This window comes from Anser cygnoides, chromosome 14 (genome assembly GCF_040182565.1).
Source record: "Anser cygnoides isolate HZ-2024a breed goose chromosome 14, Taihu_goose_T2T_genome, whole genome shotgun sequence".
Lineage (NCBI taxonomy): Eukaryota > Metazoa > Chordata > Aves > Anseriformes > Anatidae > Anser > Anser cygnoides.
The window spans coordinates 3,316,406-3,343,198 of record NC_089886.1 but is presented as its reverse complement, the minus strand read 5'-3'; the positions used below and the strand labels follow the sequence as shown (position 1 = coordinate 3,343,198).

The 26,793-nt window shown below is 49.9% G+C and overlaps 1 protein-coding gene across 3 annotated transcripts; it reads right to left on the bottom strand.

Moving 5' to 3' along the window:
- Window positions 1-2,868: 2,868 nt before the first annotated feature.
- Window positions 2,869-26,232, bottom strand: PCBD2 (pterin-4 alpha-carbinolamine dehydratase 2). 3 transcript variants are annotated; one of them, XM_048057200.2, is made up of 5 exons: window positions 26,074-26,232; window positions 23,868-23,999; window positions 5,837-5,924; window positions 5,236-5,316; window positions 2,869-4,622 (listed from the first exon to the last, which is right to left on the bottom strand). In XM_048057200.2, exons 2-5 carry the CDS (start codon window positions 23,906-23,908, stop codon window positions 4,527-4,529), a joined length of 306 nt encoding a protein of 101 aa, XP_047913157.1. In that variant the 5' UTR covers window positions 23,909-23,999; window positions 26,074-26,232; the 3' UTR covers window positions 2,869-4,526. The 3 variants fall into 3 exon arrangements, with proteins under 3 accessions (XP_047913157.1, XP_047913156.2, XP_013031316.1); XM_048057199.2 differs by lacking the exon at window positions 5,837-5,924; XM_013175862.3 differs by lacking the exons at window positions 5,837-5,924; window positions 23,868-23,999; window positions 26,074-26,232 and adding an exon at window positions 15,328-15,602.
- Between the last annotated feature and the right edge of the window lie 561 nt (window positions 26,233-26,793).

Below are 26,793 nucleotides of genomic sequence, written 5' to 3'. Positions count from 1 at the left end.
CAACTCAAAAATGAGAGCCTCTCTGTCTGCACGGGGAAGCTCGAGCACCTCTCCCGTGCCCCAGCATATTTCTGAGCCCGAAACAGCCCTGGTGGAACCTGAAATTATGCCAGCACCTCCGAGGAGCATCATCACGGCAGGGAGCTGCCTCTTTTGTGGCCGGACACTGCCCAGCTCCTCAGCGTAAGGCACACGGCGGCTGTTTGGCAGCAACACGTCCGTTATTGAGGAGTGAGGAGCCAGCAGGAGACCCTTGGCCGCGGCGTCCCCAGCGCTGCCCAAGCCGGCTCCGTGCTGGGATGCTTGGAAGCCCCCAAACCTCCCCACACACCCACGTCCTGTCCCTGGGGCGGAAACCTGCACCAGCATCAGCGGCCACACGCTGTGTGCTCGAGCTTCGCGGGGCCATCCTCTTCCTGCTCCCACCGTCTGCCCTGGGGAAGGTGCAGGAGCCCAGGCACAGCCTCCGCTCGTGCTGCAGGCCCTGCTGCAGCTCCCGCGGCCCCGCAGCCCGTGGGGCTGGCCCGGCTTGAACCGGAGCCTCGCTGGCAGCCGTGCCTGGGCTATTTCCAAAGTCCGTTCGCAGGCGAGTTGTCAGCTCCGCACCGAAGGGTCCAACTCTGCAACAGATCTTCAGCATGAGTAGCGCTTACATAAACACGGGCTTTGATGTCTGCGGGATAACTCACATCCATGTTTGCTTTCTGCCTTGTTTCTTCGGGGAAAAGAGAAAGGGAATTAACGACTGCCAATTTATTCCGGTTAGTCAGCATCTCCGTGCCTGCTCTCCTGGCCGCACTGCGAGCACTTGTTCCAGGACACACACACGTGCTTGCCTTATCCTGAGGACAACAAATACTTGGTGCTTGATGCAAACGACCGTGAAAAACTGAAACTAGCTCACACAGATGATCTCGTTAGCTCCAGTTAAATGGCAACTGGTTCGTTAACCTGAGGTTGGAAAGGCCAGAGGAGGCGCACACAACTACCAGAAGCTGCGGAAAGCTTGAGGCCTTCAAAACTGTTCTGCAGGCACAGGGAGCACTCGCAGGCAAGGAAGAGCCCTCACGTTGGGCCAGGAGGAGGCCACCTCGCAGCTACATCCACTGCGACCGTGGCAGTTTGCTGGGCCCCGGGCTCCCATTCTGGGGAGAGGACGGGGTAATTCTGGTCCTGCTCCAGGGGCTGCCCTGCGAAGGTGCCATCCCCACGGGGGGCTGAGCAGCAGCAGCCCCGAAACTCGCGGGACCCCAGCAGTGACCCCAAGCAAGGAGCATGCTGCAGGCGTCCTTCACGCTCTGCTCTCAGCCTCGTGGGTTAGCTTTTTAATTTCCTGCGCCCGCGGAGCAGCGTCGGAGGGGCTCGCAGGGGCCGTGGGGTGGGCTCGTGGGGGGGGGGGGGGCACAGCGAGGGAACGGCCAAGGTGTGGGAAGTAGTTCTCAAGGTGAAGGCTGTTTTGAGATTGATTATCCATGCCACAATCAGCCTTAAAGCAAAAAAATAATAATAAAAAAAAACACAAGATGAAGACGAAAAGAAGACAAGATAGATGATGAAGACGAAAAGAAGACAAGATGAAGAAGACAGGAAAGGGGAAAGGGAAAAGGAAAGGGAAAATTCCTCTTTCCAGAGGAATATTTGACCGGGTGGCTGCTAGCCATGCGCTGCACCTCACAGTAAGCAGGGAAACTTTATTGGTTTGTAAGAGCAGAGCTGTCCCACATGAGGGTGGGATCCTGCAGGCTGATGGGGAGCAGGCACAAGCACCAGCCCGGCGCAGCCCTCGGACCTGCCCCAGGAGGAGCTGGACCAGCGGGGGACGCCGTATTTTGGGCAGCCGCTGGATCCCAGCAGAGCAGCCCAAGTCGCCATCACCTGGAAAAAAACCCAAAGCCTGGGGTCTGGCTACTTTTGTTCAGCGCGGAGCCAACGATGCTCTTCGCAGCTCAGCCTCGGGCTGGCTTTCCTGGCTGAAATCCAGCGCCTGTCACTGAATCTGTGCTGTGTTCATGTCCCGTGGAGTTCCAGCTCGGTCAGGGAGGCTGTGCCCTGCCTCCCCTCCGTGCCCCCAGCATCCTGCGCTCGCCACGCACCACCAGCAGACGCAGGTGGAGGAGAGCCGAGGAGATGCAGGAACGGGGCTGGGGGGCTCCCACCTGGCTCCCAGCAGGGATTTAGGGAGCCACGGGAGGAGGAGTTGATGCTCCCCTGCCCGGCTCTGCAGGGAGCAGCGAGCCAGGGGGGCTGCAGGGACAGGGAGTTCAGTAGGGGTTCACCGCAGATTTGGGCTGCGGTTCAAAAATGCCGGGAATTCCATTAAAAAAGGAAAAATAAAATAAAATAAAAAAGCACTTTTATAATAGGAGAAATCTCCGGTGCCTGCAAGAGGAAGCAAACCCCAGGGCAGGGCCGCTGCTTCCCAAGCCAAGCCCGTGGGAGCACAGGGCACCGCAGCACAGCCCAAGGGCGATTTGCTATTTTTATTTTATTGTCATTAGATTTGCATAGCAATGCTCACAAAAGGCACCGGCAGGTCTTCGTGCTGCCCCAGAAGTTAACAGCGAGCGGTGGCTAAACAAGCACTAACGCAGAAACCACGCTGCTGTGAGCGTTTCGAAGCCGTGCTCCTCTTTTGGGGCTGTTTCGGCCTCTTCACCAGGCTGCGAGCCGCAGAACACATGGGCTGCACAGCCCTGTGCCACAGCGAGACAGTGCAGCGCTCAGGGGAAAACTAGTCGGGGGGGATTTTCTCCTCGGAGTATGTAAATAAATATCAATATTCTAAACCAAAGACCTCCCAGTAACTAAATATTATTTATCTTAAAACTAAACAGCTTTGTCACATATGTATAATAATAAAGAAACAAATTACAAAGGAGGAATTTGATTTTATTGGTTTTGTTCAAAGCGTTTGCATTATATATCAATTTCTAACAACAGAGTTTTCACAGTTCATTAGAGACATTGTCAAAACGTTGGGTGAAGCTCGTTTCGTTTCCCCACCAGTAACAGGAGACATCCCAGCCTGATTGTTTGTTTTAATTGCATTCATTCCTCACAACAGTGACCGATTTCAAACCATATCAGGGAAATCCGCCGCTTCAGCGGGGAAAGGCACGTCGGAGCAAGGAACATTTGAGCACGCAGCCTGAGTTTGGGTTTCTCTGGGACTTGATATCCCAAGTATGGTCAGCGACAGTAAATCCCCACCTTTTCCATTTCGCCTCCCGCTAACAATTAGCGTGTGGCAGTATGCTCGCTAAGGATTAACAAAAAATACCTTTCTTATTTTACCGACGCGGCTATCTGCGGGTCAGCTATTGGCATTCTGCATCCCGAATAGCTGAGAGACCACACACTTCGCGCACGCGCCCGATATAGATTTTGGCAGCGACTGCCCCCTCGGTATGCATCTCATTCCTCAGCAGTTCGTAAGCTTGCCTTCGGTGCCCCTCTAGCTATGTGCTGGGCATTTCACAGGTGTCACTCTGCTGGCGGCTGCGCCCCGAGGGGCTCGCGGGGCACGCGGGTGCAGGCTGCAGCACGAGGGAGGCCCTGCCGCAGCCCTTCGGCGGGCTGAAATCTCCCTGCTGGCAGGGAAATCTGTCCCGGCGAGGATCACGGGATAAAAACAAAGACTTTGAAAACGCGGAAGAAATTATTTTAGAGCTAGTCGGTGGGATCCGCAGCTCTCGGAGCAAGGCTCTCGGTGAGTAATTGCAGCTACAAGGAGGGTGAGCATAGCTTCAGCCGAGCCCAGCTTAGCAAGAATCCTGCTAATGCCTCTTCCTCCGCTGCCGGCGGCTGCGGGCGCCCGGCCAAGCTCCCCCTCCTCTCCTGCAGGTACGAGCACTGCAGCAGAAATAACAGCTCCATCCTGCAACGCGCGGCCACGGCCTGACCCAGCACAGCACCTAAGTGCACTTCGTTTAATTGTCCCGGTGCCAGGAGCTCACCGGGATGTGCGGCTGTTTGCTGGACCAGAGCTGGAATTTCTCCTCCACCGCAGGACCCCGCACCTCAGGCAGGGGACAGCTCCCCGGCACGCAGTGTCACTTTTCCCTGCCAAAGCCGCTAGGCTGGGGACGCCCCGCCTGGCCCCTATCCCATCCTCCGGAGCACAGGGGTGTGCAAATTGAGAAATGGAAGTGGGAGGCGTGGGGCACGCTCGTAGGGCAGCTGGCACCAGCCCCAACTCCCCTGGGATTGGGAAACGTGGACATTTGCGGCCGGGTGCTAGCTTTCACTGCAGCTTCTTTTGCTTTCTAGGAAAGGATTGTTCTAACCCAATTCGTTGCTGTTTTATCCCCTACATCCTCACGTGGAGCCAGCAATGAAAAAGGACGAGCGCAGGCATTCCGAGGGGTCTCTCAGATAAAGGTCTTAAAAGCAAACGAAGCCCAGCCACCCTTTACAAAATCCCTTGTCCTCCCGGGGGGGTGTGAAATCGGAGTCACAGTGAATGAGGAACACCAATTAAACACAAGATACAGACGGATGATGCACTGAAACTCTTTACACCTGTGTTACACTGAGGCGGCAGCTTTGTCAATGAACTGAGCCAGCTTCACATCTCTCTTCGTCAGCCCACCGCAGTCATGCGAAATGAGGGTGATCTGAACCTGAAAGGAAAAGCGAGGTGTTACAACAGCCGCGCTGAGCCCGGCAGGCAGCAAGGCCAGCGCTTCACGGAGAGCCCTGGGGGCTGTGCAGGGAGCGAGCCGGGTCCCACTGCTCCCATCGCCCAGGGGAGGTGGTAGGTGAAGGGGCTCAGCAGAACCTGAGGACTAAAGCTCCACGCCACTAAAACTGGCGTAGCACCCCTGGGTTTCCCCAAGGAGAGGTGTCTGATTAAATAACTCGTTCTTTGTGTTTAAATTCTACATATCGGTTTCACGAAGGACTTGGGTCAAGCAGAGTCAGCGGCTCAAGTGTTTTGCTACACCTGGAGGTGACAAAATTGTTGAGTTTGTTGCAGGTTAACTAGTTGCCAGCTCTGAACCATGCAGCTGGCAGCAAACAATTGCAAAAAAATGGGTTCCTGGTGCCACCTCAGCACCGCGATCGCAGTATCTCTTCAAAGACTCAAATCCCTTTAAAAAGACACAGCCTCTCTCTGTTCCCTTCTCCCTTCCATTGTATACAAGCTACAAAAGAGGCACCAAGGACATGCCAGAGTTTTGGTCTACTTAATTTGCAGTGGTGGCAACTAGGGCTGGTGGAGACGTTCGTTACCTTGCTGTAGACATTAAACCACTCCGGGTGGTGATTCATCTTCTCTGCTTGTAGAGCGACTCGTGTCATAAATCCGAAAGCCTAGGAGAGAAAGAACAGAGAGGAAAGCCCTCCTCCACCTGCAAGGACACTGATGGAAGTTCCTCTAGAAGCTGATCAAGGCTCGCTCCAAGATCTCAAAAGCTGCTGGAGATGCTCCAGACTACTGCACCCCATCCTGGAGCGTGCTGGGGGAGCAACTCACCTTCCCAAGCCACTGATGCATTTCTGCACTGCCGAAAACCATCCCCTTCAGGTCCCGGTAAATCACTCTGCTCAACGTTACTTACTCCAGGACTCAAAGCCATTGCGTGGGGGCAGTGATTTTACCTTTGGCATCCGACAGTGATTTTAAACATCCACCCCGAGAGCCCTCACCCCTCGCTGCCTCTTTGCCAACGTGCCATTTTTAATTAAGCGCCACGCCACAGTACTCCTGCACCGGACAGATACCATTTCCAGAACCACGTCCTTTCACATAACTCTTTTGCTATTTATTTTACTTGCAGGGAGAGAGGTGGCAGGTGGCTTTGCCTCTCTGCTTTATGAGAAAATATTTTACCTTAAGTGAGTTAAAATAAGTTTCCCAATCCTCCGCCCCTATATTCTGCATGGCACTTTCCCCCAGGATGCAGGTTTTATCGCAGGCTCTAGAAGAAAATAATAGCATACCCTTGCCAAAATGCTTAAGAGCAAATCACTACATTATAAAGAAAATGAGAATGTCCATGTAAATCAAGAATGCAATTACGCAGTGGGGCCCAAAGGGCCTCAGTGCGTGCGCAGAACGCCTCCAAGTCAATGGGCTTTGTTCGTGCTGTGCTCCATCCATCGGGGTTCAGGACCTCAATTAACATGCAAAGCATAAGTAACATCCACGTTATAGTCTGGTTCACATTATAATACAACGATCTCAACAAAGACCTACCTGATTTAGGTAGGTTTTTAGTGCTAATTTATGGAAGAGAATGTATATAGCCCACATTCCACCAAGCGATGGCCGTTTCAAACAAACATGTGGTCAATGAATAACATATAATGGTTGATAATAGTTTCAGTCTTTTCTCCTCTCACAAATTACAAAAACCTTTAAGAAAAAAAAAAAAATCAGTGCCTGGATGAAGTATGACTCCGTTAGTCGCTTTGCCAGTCAAATGAATGCAAACGTTATAATCAGAGAAAATCATTCCAATGAGGTTTGTCATTTGGAAATCGCCAAACTGTCAGCAATTAAAAAGCTTTTTTCTTTGACCCAAGAACATTCCAAAATTCGGGAAACCTAACTTCCCTTGAAGCTCTTGTTTAGTTTAATTTTGCTCGGAGTGAACAATTACTTTTAAAAAAATTTCCAATGTTTCGGCAGCACGCTTTGAAGCAGAATGCGGGAAGTTGTGCACTAGGCAGTGACAATTTGGAACATGCACGCATTAACAGTTCGAAAACAAATTTTATTTAAATGATTTTAGAGAGCCCGCGGTCTTGATGGGAAAGTTATTTCCAACAGTCTGTACGTTTCTGCGGCAGCCTATATGCAGAAAGGTTCGCAGAAGTTTAAAACAGCAATGCCGCTGCAGCTAGGCTGCCTCTGTGCAAACAAACAGCAAAGGAAAAAGCCGCTCCGCAACCTTCCTTCGTGCAGCTCGCCGGCCAGCAGACCCCTCTCACCTCGCTCCCCCGGGGCTGTGGGTGCTGGTGTGAAGGCGACGTGCCCTGCCGAGGGTCCCCCCGCCACCGCGAGGGCTTCCACGGCCATGCTGCTGCCGTGCGGCCACGACTGTCCCAGCCGGGGCACGTGGCATCCGTGGGGGGCCACGCACAAAGGATCGCGTGTGTGCCCCGCCGCTCTCCCTCGCTGCGAACCACCGCGAGCAACTTACTTTTCGTATTTCAGTTTATTTTATTTCTACGCAAAACGCAAGTGTCTCCCCGCTAAGAAAATGAGCTGCAGTTCTAGCGGGCAATTTCACCAGCGCAATCTCCATTAAGGTCCTAAATACTTCCTCTGCTAATTAAATGAATTGGAACGCTATTGTTTATGAATCACCTTTGTATTTGTAGAGCCGTAACCTTTCTTTGAGAAAATACAATTGGCTCTGGAAGGAAAAGATATTTAGGCTTGATTAGATATGAAAACACTATTACATAAAATCAGTTTGGACATTTCTTCACGTCTTGAAACTTGATCGGTAATTTGGTCTAATTGGTGATCAAGGAAACTATCTTGTGATCAATTAAAGTAATTACCACATTCCGGCAACACAACCAACCTTAATTTGAGCAGGAGTCTGCACTTCTTCAACTTTAATTAAAAATAATGAAAATTATTAAGCAGTCTGCAGTGCAAGATCATTGTCAAGACTGCATTGGTGGGCAAAATTTATCAGACCATCACACATTTCTTGATGAAAGTGGGACAAGTACTTTGCTTACACCGGTAAGACACAACGTGGTCACGAGCTTCACTGTATTAACAATAGACTTCTGCAGCCCCTCAGCCACCAACGGGAACTTTTTCAGATCTTTCCTTGGAAAAGAAAGAGAGAGGGGCAAGAAAGGATTGGTGCATTTTCTAGAAGCCATAAAGAAATACTTAAAGAGACTTTGCTGTATTAACTACTATGAACTATTCTGATAGTTCAGTAACAGGTATATTTGGTGGGTATTTCCAGCCTAATCCTTTTAGGACATTCTGGCTGAAGTAACACCCGGACATACAGGTTACCCTAAGTAAGTTCACCACATCACCAAAGCCCCAGAAGACAGCAGAATCCCCGCAGCCAGCCAGAAACAGCAGTACAGGAGCGAGGAGGGAAGCAACTCCAAACTGCCAAGGAGATGCCGTAGGTGTGCAGTACGTCTCTTTCCCTCGTGTCTTTTCAGATCGTAAAAGAACAGAAAACTACGGGTGTTTCAGTCGTAACATCACTTCTAAAATTATTTTTAAACACTAGCAGCCACAGGGCGCTTCCATGAGATAAAAATCAGAGCTGCTCTCAGAAGAACAAGTTAACCTAATAAAAAAAAAAACCAAAACAAACAAAAAACCCACAACTTTTTTAAAAAAATGCAGCTGTCACATCTTGGTCAAAGGGTGTTTCAGGGCTGGCCAAACCGCTCTGGAAAGTGACAAAACATGCTGCTATCACCAAATAAGACTTAAGGCGATTTCTGTTGCCTGAGAATGGGAAAACCAGAGCTGGCCGCGTTGCTCTCAGCGGTGGGAGCAAAGATGAAATTCCATCCAACGCTCTGCGCCGCGCCGCGCTTAACAGCTCTGGGAGAATCGCGGGATCCCGGAGCTAATCTGCTATTATTCTTCCTCTCACACTTCTTAAGCGAGGAATCCATTCATCTTAATAGTTTTTAAGCATGCTGCTTTTGTACGGCGCTTGCCAACATTATCTTGATGAGTTCTACATCAAAGCGGCGCAGGTCGACGTGTCGTGCTAATATATCACCGCGCGGCGCGTCCCCAGTAATAGATTACCGCAGTGCATCTCCAGAGCTAGCAGCTGACAGTACTTGACTCGAAAACGGAGATATTCAAGAAAAAAACAGCCGAAAGGCTCAACAATGTAACCATACAAGGTTTTTTATTTATTTGTTTTAAAATGTGTGAGCTACAAAGAGAGTACCCAGGCTTCCTAAATCCTTCAGACGCTCAGCCAAGGAAACCATATGCTAATCACGAGTACATTAAGGTTTCTGCCTCCCATCTGTCATTATAACGCTGGAGGTAGCATTAACCTTGACCTTGCGTAGTGTGAGGGCTACCTGTCTTCCCTTCCCCACCCATCCGGGCTGCATCTGTACCATTTATCAGTGGGAAACGAATAAATAAAACAAGTTACGGCGATGCTGTCATACATGGCAAGAGACGACTGCTCTTTGCACATTTGCTTTCCATTCACCCAAACAGAAAATATCCCTGCGCACAGCACGTAGCACGTGTTCTCCTCAGCAGTTTGACACTTACAACAATAAACGCAGATCATTAAGGTTCATTCCCAAGCTTTCACATAGCCAGCTTCCATTACTACCTCCTGGCGAGCTATGGGTCAGCAGAGAAAAGGGAAAAGCTCTTTGATGGCAAGCTATAGTAAGCAATGTTTAGCTAGTCACGAGGCTTTAACTCAATCTCATGACATTTTGTGGTGTGCTCACCAGAAGAATCCATGGTTTGTTTTGTTTTTATTCTATTTGCTCCATTAGGAAATACTTCCACCTTATAAATATGCAAAAATTGTCTTACAAGGAAGAATGTTTAACTAATGTTTAAGGTGAAGGCAGCGCACGAGGACAGGTATTCATTCAGACTCAAAGCCACGTGCCCAGTCTAGGACTGGTTCCTACTGGCACCACTGGCCTGTGTGAACCACCCCCAGGGAACTGGCTTGCCTCGGGGCTTTCGTCCTGCCTGGATTCACACACAACATGAACCAGAGGAACGCGTTCCCATTGCTCTTCCCCCTTTCACCATTGTTCCGAGCAGCGCCATCCTGCATAAGAACGCAACAAGACCGTGCCCCAAACCACAAGGTGACCGTGCCCCAAACCACAGCTAAACTCCGGGTGATTCAGCCCTTCCTGGGAACGTGCCCTGCATCAGCACGTCCTGGAGAACCGCTCTTCTGCCCCTCACCTGCCTGCCCGGAGCCGGGCAAACCACGTCCCCATCTCTTCCTGGGGGAGCTGCGAGCACATTTTGGTCGTTTGTCCCCATCCCCTCCATCCCCAGCAGGAGCCGGGAGGGCAACGGCCCCCAGCAAACCGGGGAGAAAAGGTTTTTTCTCCTCTTTAGCAGCTTGAGCAGCAAAACCTTGTGAATGCAGGCAGCCCTCCCTTTGCCCAAGCACCGCTCGGCATTTGGGACAAGAGCGAGCATAGCCCTGAAGGACACCAATAAGGGAAAGGGTGGAAGTGGAGCGCCGCAGATATGCTGGCCTGTGCTGAGATGCCACTGCTGCCTTCGTAAAGAAGCTGTACGAAACAAAGCAAAACGAAAGCAAAAAGCAAACCCCTCTAAAAAAAAAAAAAAAAAGCCCTAAAATTCCCAACTTAATAATTGTCTACACTTTTCTGCATTTACAATACCCTTTTACAACCCGTAGCCGCCTGCTCACATCCCCCATGCTTAGCTGCACACATCATTTATACAAACGTGAAACCTTGCTTTGCTCTCTAAAAAAAGTTACCTATTTATATTCAGATCGCGGCTGTAAACACTGCTCTCCAAGCTCGCCGTTAGATCTGCGGCAGCGTATGTGAAAACCTTTACACTGCGCTCCACAAAGAACGCTGGTTCTGTCTCCCAACACTTGTTTACAATTATGTCGGTGAAGAAACTAGCTAGCCAGCTCTATATCAAACATTTTTGACAGCAAAAGCACAAACACTGATCTATTCTAAGTAGTTTGCCACTCTATGTAATCTTGGAAAAGGCATTCCTGCCTTTGATTCTAAAAATGTTTATACTTCATACATTATGCAAATAGTTTTTATATATTAAGAAATAATGCAAGCAAAGCTCAAGTTAAATTAAATTCTTCAACAATAACCTTGCCAAAGCACTGATTTTCCTATAAAAAAATTATTCCAATTTGTTGATCTTACATTGGATGAAACATACTGTAACAATCTTCATAATTTATGTCCTGTTGGGACACTATGATTTAAAGTAACATAATACAGACCAGCATCACTGCTAATCTAAACCACCTGACCAGATAAACAACAGTTTCCCCTTCTCTCTTCATTGAGGGTATTTCTGTTTATTGTCATATGATTTACCAATTTGAAGAACATGAAGAATAAATGGAGGCAAGCAGAGCCGGAGCTCTGAGGCATGGCCTTTCGGAGCGGGGGCGTTCGCTCACGCAGGTACCGGTACAATGTCAAGCGCCGCAGGAGATGACAGACGGCAGCCTCAGGAATTCTGGCCGCGGGAAAGCCGCCGGCGGCGCGGGGAGCTTGGAGCTTGGCGGCCGCGTGGTGCGACCCCGACCAGGTGTGGTGGTGCGATGCTCCAACCAGGCCGCTCCTCCGCCGAGCTGCTCCTCCGCCGAGCTGCTCCTCCGCCGAGCTGCTCCTCCATCGAGCTGCTCCTCCATCGAGATGCTCCTCCATCGAGCTGCTCCTCCATCGAGATGCTCCTCCATCGAGATGCTCCTCCATCGAGATGCTCCTCCATCGAGATGCTCCTCCAACCCCGGCAGCGACCTCGGCAGTGCCAGCGGCTGGCCATAAAGCAGGTGCAGGCATAACCTGCCCCGTCCGAGGCTCTACACGGTCTGAAAAATACACATTTTCTGCAGAGGCCGAGGGATACGGGGAGTCAGTGGAAGAGAAAGGGTCAGGGGAAGGTGTAAGAGCCCCGACCTGCTCCCCTGGCTCGACTCTTCCCTCGTGTCCGCCGCGTGCGTGAGGTGCTCACCCGCCAGCCGCCCCACAAATCCCGGCCTTATCTTTTGCTAATGTCAGCGTTTTCCTAACTGCTGAGCTCGGGCCTATTTTTCTCTTACTGGTGACAAGATGATACGAAACGGTACATCTGTTCCCCTCTTCCTTGTCACATTTTTACTTTTCCAGCAGCGCCGGGGATCATTTTTCCCCTTCTCCTTTTTATTACAGTAAGTGATTGCACCTGGGTTTCATGAAGAGAAAGCAGATAATACGCACAGTGATTCAGGGAACAGACTTCACGCCCAAGTTAATCACCTAATCCACCAAAAAGATTTATAAACTCGACGGAGTGGAAGTGAGGTGTCTTAAACCGGCATTACAACTTCTTTCTGCGAGGGACGAACGGTTCGAGGCTCGGTACAGCCAGATCACACTGTGTGCTTGGAGACGCATAAAAGCGATTACAGTTGCCCGTAAAGTCTACTGCAAAATGCGCAGAAGTCCTGAATTTAAAATCCCTGCCAGAGCTGGGACAAGGGCACCCTGAAAGGTGCCGTCCCCCAGGGGCAGAGCCCCGGGCTGATCCCCACGCGTGTCACAGCCACGGTCCCATCACGGCACCGCGGTGCCCATCCTCACCCTGAGCTCTGTGCATCGCCCGGTCCCAGTAACGCTGGGTGCCTCCAGGTGGAAGTCAACTGGCTCAGGGTCAACACAGATCAAAGACAGGAGGGAGCAAGTGCAAAGATTTAGTGGCACTTTCTTCACTCGCCGCTGAATTAATTCCATCGTAGCAGCTTCAGTGTCGAACCCACGGCAGCTAAAATCAGATATAATTCCAAGGATTTTCATACATGGCATTCGTGATGTATTACTTTATATGGAAGCATTCTGAATAAATGCCTTTTTTAAAACTATTTTTGCAGTTCCAGTTCCTTCAGTACTCTAGGCAAACATAGCCTCATAAATATTATTTTATTTATTCAAAATTGGGTTTGGTCAGATTTTAGAGATCCGTACCCAGTTTTAACAAGCTCCACTTGTCCTTCTCCTTAATATCACTCTTACTTGCTCAACACAGGAAAAAGACAGAAAATAATCACAGGTTTCAGGACTGAACTGGAACGGGGAAGAAATCCTCCAGCTCAAACAAGGAATGTGAAGGTTGCACTTAGGAGGTTTACACCAAATAAAATGGCTATTTCACAAAACGTGATTTTTCTAAATGAGCTTTTTGCACCCAACCTATAAACATTAAATAATACAGCGAAGCCCCCATTAACTGAGCACCTGCTAAAGCAATCAGTAACTTAAAATAATAAACTCTCTTGGCTGCGCAACTGAAGGAACAATGATAATTTTACTTGTTAAAACAAATGTTTGGCCCAGCAAATCAAAACTCTAGCTGAATGAAGCTGTCACAGCAAACACTGTAAAAATAAACTAGCAGCGCGATGCCGTCAGCCCCCAGCTCCCACCTTTTCCATTCCCACCCCTGGACCCGTGCCACGTCTCCGCTCACATAGGGGCTTCTTGTTGCACACCAAGAGGCAGAAAAACACCCGTGCCCACGCCGTGCCAGCCCACCCCACAAAGCTGTCCTCTAACAGAGCGAATGAGAACCCAAATAAGCGACGCCCCAACTTCAGCAATGTCCCCAAACCCTCCTGTACAGAGCTCAGGTGCTTTCTCCGCTGGAAAACTTTTCTGAATTGGTGCGAAAGAGCAGGGAAGCTCACTACCCCATTGCACCGCTCTTTGGACGGAACAGACCCGGCTACAGCAGAATAAAACTCTCCTCTTTTTACCCAACGCTTCTTCTAACTTGTATGCGAAGGGATGATTTCATTCTGTAGACACAAAAATGAGGTTTGCATGCCATATATGCCGCTGATAACAATAAGAAGCGCTCAGACCAAATTTTCCTTGGTCTTTTGGCCAAGATTACACGTACTACCAGTTTAATATACAAAATATTCTTTGCTGAGTATCCAAGGGCAATCATATCCTGCCTCTGATAATCCTTTAAATCTCTGCCATTTATGATCCTAAGAAAACATCAAAGAGTGATAAGAAAGGCATTGCTTTATGATGGATTAAGAAAGGCAGCAGCTGGTCTCACAATCCTATCATCCTTCACTATCCTCTTACCACTATACTGTGAGCTTTTTCGGTTTGGTTTTTTAAAAGACAAGGTCAATAATTCACACATGCGACAGAAGAAATCACGACGGAGGTGTGAGGAGTTTGGAGGGGTCTTCTGGCCACCCTCCTGGCCAAGCCAGAGCCTAAGAGACCCAAAGCCGTGAAATACCACAAATAACCACTGCCCGCAGGCCTACCCAGGGATTTTACCCAGCCGAGCTGCTGAAAACATCCTCAGGTACTGTCGGAGCAGGTCTGCGGGCCTGTATGCCTCTTTTAGTAGGAGAGAGTAGATTACAGGTGGGCGCAGTGAACGCAGCAGGAGACCTCCCTGCGTGAGCATCAGTAGGCTTCTGAGTCAGATGGCGATGTACAATTCAAACGTTATTTTGCAGACAGACGTTTCAAGTCTAGAAGCGACAGAGGCTTTGAAAGGAGAGTAGGAGCAAGCACCTCCCCAGACGGCACGTTTCTCTTTGGGAAACCCTCCCAGCCCGGAGCAGTTGGGTAGTTTGCCTCCTCTCTCACAGCGCCCGCTGCTCTCGGTGCAATGAAGCCTCTGCAGCCCGTACGAGCACCCCGACCTGCACCTTCGTCTCCTGCACTCGGTGGCTGGAAGAACGGCTGGCACAGGGAGTGGAGAAATGGACAAAGGGACCTACGTGAAGCTGCATTATTAAAAAAAAAAAAGGATTGCTAACTGCCAACAATTTGGATAGAAGTACACAACCCGTGTTTAACGCTTTCTGCTGTCCTCAGCCCTCCCCGTGCCCCAAGCACGTTCCTGGAAGCAGCAGGGTACATTCAAGGTGCTGTGTTATGAGAGGACCCATGGGTGCTCCCGTTGGCTGTGTGTTTACCAAGGGTTCCCCTGGGGAACCCACCCCATTTTGTACATCCCTGCATCTGGAAACAGGCAGATGGGCGCAAGAGCAGGCAAATACTGATTCCTGGCCCTTCAGTGAACACCAAATTTCCTTCAGAAATTCATATCAGCACACCACGAACGGAAATCCCCCGCACAGCTCCGATTCTCCATTAGATTGGGCATTAAAAGAAGCACGCCTCGGCACAACGAAATGAGCTTGTAAAGCCAGGGGTACTTCTGCTCACTGCAAGCACCCACTACTCATACCACGGAATAAAGCCTCTCCCGTCAAGGCACCCCTTGGTCCTACACAGACATGGATGTGAACACCGCGTGCCATTCTCATCGCAGCACAAGGAAAATCTCACACCAGAGCCTGAAATGAACGAATGAGGGCTCCAAACCTGACTCAGCACGGGGTGAGCTCTTCGCTCAGCCCCACCAAGCCCCTCCAAGCCATCCGCCAGTCCGCGGTCTTCAAAAGGCACGCGACTTGTCGTCTTCAGCCCAACCAAATTAAAGGAAGAAAAAGGGCAGCAGAGAGAGGGGAAAGGGAGGACGGGAAGTTCTCCCCCCCCCAAAACCCATTTGAAGCTGGTTTACAGCTTTATGAAAGACGAATGAAAAATTATACTCACATCACACTGATAAACTGTGGGTCTGCCAGTGGCTTTTCAGAGCAGATGTAACATTTTAGCAAATGTGATTGTTTGTGAAAGAAATAATTCTGATCAAAAACGAAATTGCAGCCAGCACGAGCGCTGGGCTTCGTCACTCTAATCCGCCCTGACAGGAAGCAGCGAGTGGAGATTCCTACTGTGAGAGCAGCAGATGTGAAAGGTCAGCGCTGGCCTGCGACTTCAAAACCGTTAACGTGTAAAACAGTGTGCATTAAAGCCCGAGACGGCTAACCGCCGGATTAACGGATGTCCGCTAAGTGGGTTTGATGTGCTTTTGGCAAGTAATGGTTAATTTTTAAATAGGTGCCCCGCCAACTTATTTTATATTATTCTGCCAGCCAGAGTCCATTTTTAATTACAGTCGCAGAGGGTAACATCCCAAAGCACGTCTTTCCTTCGTGCTATTTTTTGGAGAGACTATGAGCAAGCGGGGAAACTGCAAAAAGCAACTTACGGTTTGGAAATGTAGCCAGGCATCACCCCAAAACAAGGGGACGCAGAAGGTTAAGCAACCAAGAGGGAGAGATGTGCTGTTTCCACTTAATCAGCATCTTTCCGGCACCCCTGTAAACATAAATTTTAATGCACGAGGAGTTACGAGACACGAGGCTTCCCTAAGAGAAAAGGTAAAGCGTTATTCTGGCTGAGCATCTTCTTCGGAAGAGGCAACGTGAGTCCTCTTCTGGACCTGGGGCAGGTAGCAGGAGGGAGCCCCAGCTCCAGCCACCAGCACCAACCCGCTCACGCTCGCCGCATTTTGGTGCAGGCACACGGTGGCCCTGCCCGTGTGGCTGCTCCAACATTTCTTCCACTTAATTCCGAAATTCAGACGGAGGGGACAATCACCGTGCGCCCAACGCACAGCTGAGAGGAGGGAGAAACATCTCTTCCCCTTCGGATCTACAAGAAGCCTTGCGAAACCCAAAAGGCACTTTGACAAATAATTCCTATCTGCGCTTTCAGCTTAATGCCTGGAACAAGCAGCAGGCAAATGCCGTCATAATTTCTACTAAAGTGATAATAAATCCATCTTTTAAGGGAAGCGTTTGTATCGGAGCCAACTGGAGAGCAGCCCGGAGGTCGGCCGGACAGATGTCGGCAGGGCCCGCTTAAATCAAGACCCAACAGGTCTGCCGGGCGCGGCAGGCCCGGCGATTCGAAACGCCACCGCCCCCGACGATTATAAGCAATAAAACAAGGGCTTCGTCTCCAGAGAGCCGTGACTTAGCTCGTCAGGAACACGAGCGCCCCTAATTGCGGGTAGGTCCTAGGGAAGGATCAGCGGATGTCACTCGTGCGACCCTGGGAGGTGGCACCCGGCCACCAGCCCGCTCCCAGCCTTCAAGTTCTTGCAGCACCGTGCCGGGATCCTGGCCGAGGAGGGGACGTGCCCAGCCAGGCAGCAGCTCCCCAACACGTTACAGAACTTGGTGAAGGGGCCGAAAGGAGGGGATGGCTCCCAAGAAGCCCCCCTTGCTCAGAGGGGAGCCGAGGCATCGGGCACGGCAGCACCCGAGTGACACACACGCAGCTGCCATCGGGGCCAAAACGAAGCGGGTCTCACAGCAATACAGCAGCACCCAGGCGTGGAAGGGGAGGCTGGATTGAGAAGGACTTTAAAAGACATATGAGGCAGCTGATGCACTACGGCAACTTCATTTAAAACAGAAAAAACATTGCCAAGTGCAAAACATTTGTCTGAAAATATCCTGGAGCACAGGCTGACTTTACACATGTTTTTGTACCCCGAGATGAAAATAAATCCAGTGTTTCCCAACTCCCAGCCCCAAGGATTTACTTTCTGCCTAGATGCAACCCAACAGCATATTTCCACCGCTGCGGCTTTGCAGTATTGCTCATCAGGAGAAAAAACACTCACTGCTGGCTGACTGCAAGTGTTACTGGGAACAGGACACGCTGACAGGCGCCTCCTCCTCCTTTAAAGTTGAGGATGGAGATTGTTCGGCTTGCAAATGATCCACCCGACGGGCACCTCCAGGCAACGGCACCCAGCCTGGTGCAGGGGGTGGGTGGATGGACAGACGGATGGATGGATGGACGGATGGATGGGGTCCCAGTCCCGCAGCTGGAGCCTGCCCCTGGGTGCTATCCCCTCGGCCCACAAGCAGCAGCTCCAGGAAGGAGCGACCCTCCAGCAATACCCTGCACTTACCACGCTCTGTTCCAAGACGCCAGCCCGCTCACGCTGGGTTAGCCCACAGGTTAACCTTTGCCAGTCCCAAGAATTTCGCTATCGGTTTCCAATAAAGGAAAATGTCAGCAGGCAGATACGCCAGAAATTCATTATTTTCAGATACGAAGATTTTCTCGACTCTGTAAAGCCACTCGTAAATAATGCTGATTTATTGCAAATCAGTTATTGTATTCATAAACGCAGGGAAGTCAGCGAACAACATAACTACCAAAAGAAATACTTTCATAACTTTGCAGGTGCACAAATCATGGCATATGGGAGAGGACTCAAAGGATAATGGAAAATGAAGCGGTTTAGGAAGGAGTATATGAAAAACAGCACCTACCTAGGCGGATAAAAAAAAAAAATCGATTATTTTCATTCAACAGGCAACCTAACGCAGAACTCTAGCAGAGGGAGAAAGCAGACAAATACTACATGAAAAATAGCACATTCCCCCCCAAACAAATGAAAAGGGGCTCGTCCTTTGATTGCCAAAGCTGATGAGAAGGGGCAGCTCTGCAGGCTGCTCGCTCCTTGAGGCTAAACACAACCGACATGAGCCACACCTGAAACCAATCAGTGCCCAGGCTTTGAGAAGATTCACACGCGAGGACTAAATTTGTCGCAAATGGGTTGGTTTCCGATCCTAATGTAGCCAACTTGCTTTATTCTGACCTCCATTTAACAAATCAACTTAATGGGCACTGGGAGTGCTATAAAACTTAACAATGGAGTGATTTTAACTTTTAAAATACAGTTATGAAGCAAAATGTTGGAGAGCTCCTTCAATACTGGAAATCAAATTAAATCTAGACATTTTTTAACAGTCTTGACAGATATAATCCTAGTTACCATGTAAATTTATGGTAAGCTGCTGTGATATTAGCCACAGGTGCTACTTTTAATATATGGCCCGCATCTGGCTGGGAATAAAATTTCTCAGAGGACTGAAAATGACCTCACTATCAGACAATGGAGAAGAAAAAAAAAAACAAGACCACTGTGGCATATAAAAAGCTGGAGATGTGGCCCACAACCGAATATTTTACATAAAATTCATTTTAACTCTGCAGACTGTAGGTTAAAGGCTATTATGTTTTCAATACGTAAAAGGCGTGGACATATTTCAGCCAAACAGCCAAAAGATTATGTCCATAAAGCAGCAATGAAATCCACTGCCTACATATATAAAAACAAATTTTCCAATACCTTTGATCAACACAGAGGACAAAGCAATGTGCCGGAGGAGAAAAGGGAAGTATCAGCACAGTTCCAGCTGGAGCACGGGCACAGCACCGATTCCTGCTAGAGAGCTGGCAAAGCTGGACAGGACATGCAAAGTGCGAATAATAATTTATTTAACAGCTCTAGATTTTTAGCGCATCTCTAAGTAAGCTCTTAAAACACAAGACTCCCCAACTGCAACAAAACACGTGCTTCCGCCCTCCCCGAGCCATCCTCCAAAGCGTTTCCTCACTGTCATCTCCACTCAGGCTCATCCTTCACCTGCGTCCTGCATCCCCAAAACAGAAAACACATTTAAAATAACCCTAAAAAGTCTTAGAACATTTGATTTCCTGTCATTTTATAAAATGACATTAGAGGTCTTACAGAGACTTCCTATGTGAAATTTAGGAAAAAAAAAAAAAAAAACACTTAATTAAAAACTTACCCAGTAAAAGAAAGCAGCTGTAAATACTGAACCTGGCCATCAGCAAACATGCCCACCTTCGTAATTTCCTAACTGCATTTTCTGTTTTGGCGTGATTACCTAAGGAAATGCAATCACACAGGCAGTTGCCCCTTAAGCCCTCCAGCCAAATCCAGCCAAATTTGACAAGAGCCATGGAAGTCCCGACGTTGCGATGTTCCTGCGGGTCTGGCGAAAATGAGCAGTGGGACGAGGGACCCGAACCTGCCGCAGAGACGGAGCTGGGGACGTATGGGCGAGGGGAGCTGGAGGTATCACGCAGCTGGGGCAAAAGCCATGGAGGAGACAGGCCGGGAGGACAAATCCCTCAAAACCCAGGTCTCAGCCATTTCACTGCTCCCAGAGCGGCTTCCTTGCTCCGCAGGCATCACCGCTGCCCGCAGAAACCGTGCAAGGAACTTATCGGGAGTGCTGAGGAAAAGAAACGACTGGCTGCGTGCAAAGCGACCGAGCCACGCGGAGACTTTCAACAGAACTTTTGCATTACTTCTAAGCGCGCTTTGCGCAAGCAGGAAGGCATGGCATTTTCAGCGATTCCGGGTTTTAAGCAAGGTCTGTCCCCTTTGCGTGATCACCCCTCCCAAAGCGTTCTGGACTGACATACCGGGAACACTCGCGGAAACTCCTGAGATCCAGACCAGGACTCTGAGGTCTGCAGCACGCCACCCTCCCTCGGTGACCACCTCTTAACATTTAGCCCTAAGGTTTCTGCAGTTTCTTGTCTGGGATCCCAGCAGCACCACCAGAGTTGGTTACACTTCTGTCCCGATTCTGAATGCTGCGAAGGGCTCACCCTACAGCTGGAAGGTGAACATTTTGTTTCCATCACCCAGGGACGTGCAGGCTCTACAGCACGCCCTCCTGATGGCACTAAGAGCCCCCCAAAGCCTTGGCAACTTCTTCTGCTCTTCCTTTCTCCCCACAACTGCTCCCTGCAACACAATTCAGCAGCCGGATTCTCCCTCCTACAAGAGAGAACAGGAACAGCAGGGGAAAACCAAGAAGCGATGCGTGGGCAAGGCGGAACGGGCACATCGATACGGCCAGCGCAGCTCTCCTCTACAGCTGAGCTGTGTTTGTATTTCTTCCCTCTACCCAGTACATTCTGAATTTTCTACAAGCTTAGAGCACATACCCACCACAAGCCTACCTCACACTAAAGGAAGACAGAACACGGGTCTTCGGGGAGGATGCAGAAAATCTTGCCTTGTCTGGATACGCGACGGTGCTTCAGGGGCAAGCTGCAGGGGACGGGGAGGGGACACGGGGACACGAGCAGCAGCACCACCACGGTGGGAGAGGAACCCGCCGTGCCCAGGAAGGAGCCCCAGCGGGCACCAGCCCCTTCTCCCCGGGCAGGATCCAGCCCCGCTCCCCCCAGGACCAGCGCACGCTGGGCATCCACAGCACACAGCTCACAAACAGCTTCCAACGGGGGCTTCAGGCCGCTTTCCAGCTCGTTTCAGGGAATTGTGTCTCCAAAGCCCGTTTTCATGAAAATGTATCTTCAGACTAACCAACAGCATCAGCAGTTTCAAGCTCTGCGTTACAAAATAATTCCATAAGCCAGAAGTGTCATTAGCTTGTCAGTTGTTAAAGAGGCAGCCCATTTCTGATCGCTTTTAACCAAGCTAATCTCAGCCTGAAAGCTTCAGGAATCTAAATAACTCTTGTTTCACAGAAGTTTCATTTCATTCTCATGCTGAAAATAATATACATAAACCAAGTTCATGTCTACACATTTGCACGACTTTATAATAAAAGTTGTGTTTATATTCTTAACATCTGTTGACATACACAGACTTTGTAAACCTGGCATAGATTTTAAAGCCACAGAATTTTCCATGCATCATGAACACTATCTGTGAGAAGCAATAAAAAAAGCAATGAATACATTAATCATACCAATATCATCTGCAAAGCATAAATCTGAAATACCTTTCATGTCAGCTCCACTACTCGGTTTTTTACACACCTGATTTTATGCCATCTGCAAAGAGCAGAAGGAAGACCACTGAGGAAATAATATTTCTCAGTGCTCTGACGTCTACTGAATACTCATACTTTAAATATTGTAAACAGAAAACGTACTCCAGGGAATAAAAGGAGTTGCACCTAAAAGCCTCAATCCTAACTGGAGGCACACAGAGGACCTGCCCTCTGGTTTGCCCCCCCAGCAGAAAGCCCAGGTGGGCTCCGACAGCCCCGGCACGACGTCTGCCAAGGGAAACCAGGAACGGCACGCGGGCTGCACCAACACCTTCCAGGCAGTTCAAGCAGCAATTTTTTTTGGAGTACCATTTGTAAGCTGACACACATTGGAAGTATAAATGTATACTTCTTAATTTACCCTTTGAGTAAGTACACGCAATTTCCTACGCTGGCATACGCTTCATCAGTCTTCAAGTTAGGAAGACCTATGGATATCTCCCTATTTCGTAAGATAAATCTATACACTCAAAAAACACAACTTTTTAGATCTTTACTGAAGCAGTGGGTTTTCTAGATATCTGCTGGTGGGCCCCCCTGCCTTGTCTCTTGACCTGTCCATTGGCACGCTGCCTGAGTCCATCCGATCGAACCGACTTCTTTACTTACAGCGTGCAAAAATACTTTTCATTAAGTTTGGAGTAAAACTCTCTCTGGTTGCGCTGAACCAACAGACTTTGACCGTGCGCTGGCAGGGACGGCGTTTCATGAATATTTGAGTCCCAAAGGCTAAAACCCCCACTCTGCATTGCCAGGTCTATCTCATCGTGTCAAGCGCGCTGTCCTCCTCCTGGTGGTTCCAGCTCCTTGAGCTGCCTTTGCACCTCCCCAAGGTTTCATGTGAGCTCCCTCTCATGGACTTCCCCATCTGCGTTGCCTCATGAATTAGCTGATACGGTTTTATTTGTTCTACTATTAAACCTCAGGACTGAAGTGCGATCCAGGACAAATGTGCCCAGGGCTCTGTCCGTGCTCACCGACCAGCACGGTCCTGCTCCTGGGCCGTGTTTCCCTCCCGTTGTTCTCTCGTTTTCCTTCGCCCTGCTCCGAGCAGCCCAGGAGCTCTGCTCCCACCTGCTCTCTGCTGCTGAGCTTCCCAAACCATGACAACTACTGCCTGAAACAGCACAAACAGAGCCAGCGTTACAAATCATGGTTTATCCAGCTCACTGGGATTTCCCAAAAACCTTGGTCTGGGTTTAGGCAGCGCCACGTAAATGAACAGATCTCACTCGGTCGCTGTACACAGACGAACGCACGGCCTGAAGCCTGGAGCTGGCTACGTCCTTCCCATGGAGGAGAAAAGAGCCACCTCTGAGAGCAATCGCCCTAAGAAAACCCTGCGTGTCCTCTCCCACCCAAGGAAGCGCTCGCTGCACTCTCAGAAATAAAACGGAGTGGGGATTGTCCTCCATCCCTTCCACACTCTTGCTGTTTTCTGTTATTGTAAGAAAATCAGCCTTTTGTCATTGCCCTCATGTCCTACAAATAAAACGTTAACATATTGTAACTCTCTGCGACTTTGCCCGGAAGAAAAAGACTGAATTTACACAACAGACCCGAGTGGAAAAGCACCGGCGGCATTCACACACCTTAGAGCAGGCTTTCAAAAGATTCAGCATGCAAAGCAGTGCGCTATAAATGTTCACCTTTTGGCAATGTCTCCTTAAATCGGACCTTAAACCCAGCTAAAAAGGCTAGCTACATCAAAGGTGTAGATAAATATTTTCCTTAATTCTAGTTTTGGTGAAATTGACAAAGATGCACTTTTCTGTACAAACTCAGAAATTCAGACCGCAGCAAGAAAATGCCACGCAGACATTTAATGCAGTTAACTCCAGCTCTTGGAGCAGCACCTTTTTAAGCAAATTCACAATTCCTCAAAATAAATGGGGTGAGGGGGAATATTAAGTAAGTAGAATGCAGCTGACCACAAATCTCAAGCAAAATTCAGTATTTCCAAAGAATGCTTGTAACCGATGTCACAGACACGTTCTTGTGATTTGAAAAATGGTCAGGACTCGCACTTCAAATACAAACCCGGCAGGGTCTGACCAGGAATCTGCTGCGCTGAAGACATTGCGAGATCAGCTCCAACAATTCATTCAAGAACATGTATCAGACTTCTGGCTTCCTGCTTAGAAGGTGAAATGTTTTTCCCACCTCGTTTCCCAAAAGTTTGTATTCTTATATTTACCCATTTTTCTCAGTTTTTCCGCACAAAAAAAAAAAAAACTCCACTATTCAACGTTTACATATTTCTAGCATTAATTCAGGAGTGCTAGTAATGAAAAAAAAAATCAGGACTAAATATTATTTGCCTAATCCCATAGTACCGACCCTGACCTTGGCCCTAATATTATAATCAAAAAATTACAATTTTAGAATAATAAATCTACTTAACAACTACAAAATGGATTTAATTTACTCCACCTAATGAGATTGGAATCAGAGAACAATTCACTGAGGCAAACCCAACAGGGTTGGCCCTAGCAAGATACTCCCAGCCTTCTGAATACAAATATTTTCCCACCAGGATCATATGGAAATTAAAGCAATTATATCGCCTTTATATTAAAAGTGGTATATAACAATAATTACCTGATTAAAATTTTTGAAGTTGAATTCTTTGTAGATGGCATCTCTTTCGCCTAACTCAGACCAGCCTGAAGCTTTGAGATCCAGTAAAACTTGGTTCCTCTCCTCTGTTGTCAGCCAGTGGGACTGCGAAGACTATTAAGGAAAAAAAATAAAACCCATTACACTAGTGAGACCGAGGTTCCTTTATACAACAATAAGAAAACCGCATGATGAAATGACCGTAATGTATTGTAGAGAAGTACACGTTTAAGACGCAAGAGGTGGAAAATTCACTGTACTGTGTGTTACTTTTTGTAATTTCAGAGAGCAGCCTAACTCATGTAACTTGTAACACCGAGAAGCACCGCTTCTGTTTGGTCAGCTAAGTTTGGATAAACGCTTTTGTACAAACTAGACAAGAGCATCGGGCTGCTTTATGGCAATGAACACAGACAGCAGCATACCTGTGCCCAATACCTCATTCACCTGAATGATCCAGACGCTGTAGCACTTTAATTAATTTTCTACTATTCCGCTTTGCCATATAAATAAGAGATTATTCACATGATGCGCTAAATGTACAATTACAAGGCTAAAGGGTGTATCAGGGGAATATACGAATTTTAAAAGACAGAAACAACAATAATAGATAGTATACACAACTTGTACTTCGTTATTCCTAGAAAAGCAGGAATAGATTTAAAAATAGCAAGCGCGGTGTTAATACTAAAAGCAATAGAGCGCTTCTTAACTAACGCCGAAAAGAAATACAAGTGATAATACAACAAGTTACAAGCTAATGGTACAAGCACAGGATTCTGCAGAGCGTGTTTTTTCAGGTATGCCTTATTTTAAACAAAAGGAGCCCTTCCGAAGCCACTGGGACACGGAGAAGGCCAAGCGTACGAGTGCAGAACTAGACTTTGGCACAGCCGGGTCCCAGGCTCCCGCTACGAGGCGAGGCTGGAAGGGGAGGATGCCCCGCGCCGGAGCAGCGTTCAGAGGGCTTCAGCCCGCGGCCCCCAGCAGCTCCGGGCGATGCGCCGGGGGTCGCAGCGCGGCTCAGCGCCGGCACCCCCAGAACACGCCGGGCACCCCAAGGACACCCCCGGGGCCCCGCCGCTCGGAGCCGCCGCGGGTCCCAGCGGCAGCCCCCCGGGCCACCAGGTGGTGCTGTGAGCCTGAGCAGCGCCGAAATTAGCGCAATGAACGCCGCCCGAGCAAGGCTGGAAGCTCGAGCTCCGTTAGCAAGTGGCGCTTCGTGGGAGGTAACAGCACGGAGAAAATAGTTGAAACCTCTGCAATGGCCAAAGAGCAACATTTTCACCAATAACTCGGGACAAAGATACGCGGTGGCAGCATCACTGGTGGGACACCTCCTTCCCAATGGGCGGGTTTTACACACCCCACTGAACGCATTCAGGCTCTTTTTGCTCCAAATTTAGCTTTGGGTTTGTAAAAGCACAAATGCTGAACGTGCTGTCGCCGCAGCGGCAGGCGCGGGCATGAATCCCCCGCGCCGCCCTCCAGCACACGCGAGGATCGCCGAAGCTCGGCCCGCGTTTCACCAGAGCTGTTCTCGGGCAAGAGGCGAAACCCGCAGCTCGTCGCGGAGACCTCGCGGGGTGGGATTTTCTGAGGTCGCCAAGTGCAGGGCTGCGGGCAGGAGGCAGCACAAAGGCCGTGCCCCGGCTGGCGGGGAGATGTCACCGGCTTGGCCTCGGGGACACCTCAGGCGCCCGCCTGCGGCCTCGCTGGGGCACGCAGACAGCGAGGGGCGCGGAGGCGCTAAATCCGCTCACGTCCTCCGCAGTATGAATACGGAGAGCGAGGGTGACAGAGCCCCGGGCGGGCACCGGTTGGGGCAGCTCAGACCACGTCCGAGCCGGCTGTGCCCACGTCCACCTGCTTCGGTCGCAGCCAGGAGTCGGGGAAACGCCGCCCGCCTGCGGCGTGTGAGGGCGCGGTGGGCCCGGGCTCGGCGAGACGGAAGGGTCGGGCAGCGCAAACGCGCAAGCCGCAGAGCAAACCAGCACCGCGCGGCCAACGCTTACGGCACGAGGGCGTTAATTTGCACGTCCAATTAGCCACGCGGTCGTTACGCTAAAGGAGCAGCCCCTCGCCCGCCTGGGGGCACCCCCCGCAGGGAGGAAGGGGCCCGGCCCGGCCCGGCCCGGCCCGAGATGGCGGCGCGGCCCCGCAGCGCCCGGCCCCGGCCCGGCCTCACCATGGCGGCGGCTCCGCTCCCGGCCGCGGCTCCCCTCAGCGCCGCCGCCCGCCTCGCTCCCAGCAGCGCCAGCCGCAGCCCGGCCCCGCCGCCCGGCATCGCCCCGGGCCCCGCCGCCTCCGCCCCGCCGAGCGCGGCCAGCGGGAGGAGCCGGGCGGCGGGGAGGGACGGCACCGGGCACCGGAGGGCGAGGGAGGGGGGGATTTGTCGCCAAAAAGGGGCTCCCCCGAAGGCCTGAGGGGGGTTTTGTGGTGCCAACGTTGTTTGGTTTTATAGGGAGGGAGAGGATTACCGGGGGGAGTCTGTCCTGCTGCCTCCCAGACCGGCCGGAGGCAGGGAACTCTCCACCTCTTTGCTCAAAATCTTCAGGCTTTGAATTATTAATAAAATCATGCCTACCTTTATCTTCAGTGATATTTAAGTTTTATCAACGCTTCTAAGCACAGAAATACAGGACCTGACCCTTCCTAAGCAGAAAGGTACAGGCACCAGAAAAGTACCCAAAGCATTACGACACAGGGATACGAGCTCTTTGCCAACAAATCTTATTAATATCTTTGCTTCTTCTTACTTTAATTCACACTCTAAAACTTCATGTCAGTGTTTATATGTGGCAGGGGTTTGCTGTAACACCCTAAGTGATAAAAAAACAAAAAAACAAAAAACACACCAAAAACATCAGTATATTCCTTATATAAACTGTTCCATACTAATCAAAAC

Excerpts from the sequence above, each read along its gene's own strand:
- PCBD2 (XM_048057199.2), bottom strand. The coding sequence starts at position 26,172 with ATGCCGGGCGGCGGGGCCGGGCTGCGGCTGGCGCTGCTGGGAGCGAGG. Across the intron at positions 24,000-26,073 it reads GGAGCGGAGCCGCCGCCATG|TCTTCGCAGTCCCACTGGCT; the intron begins GTGAGGCCGGGC and ends TTTCCTTAATAG. Across the intron at positions 5,317-23,867 it reads ACTTCAAAAATTTTAATCAG|GCTTTCGGATTTATGACACG; the intron begins GTAATTATTGTT and ends TTTCTCTCCTAG.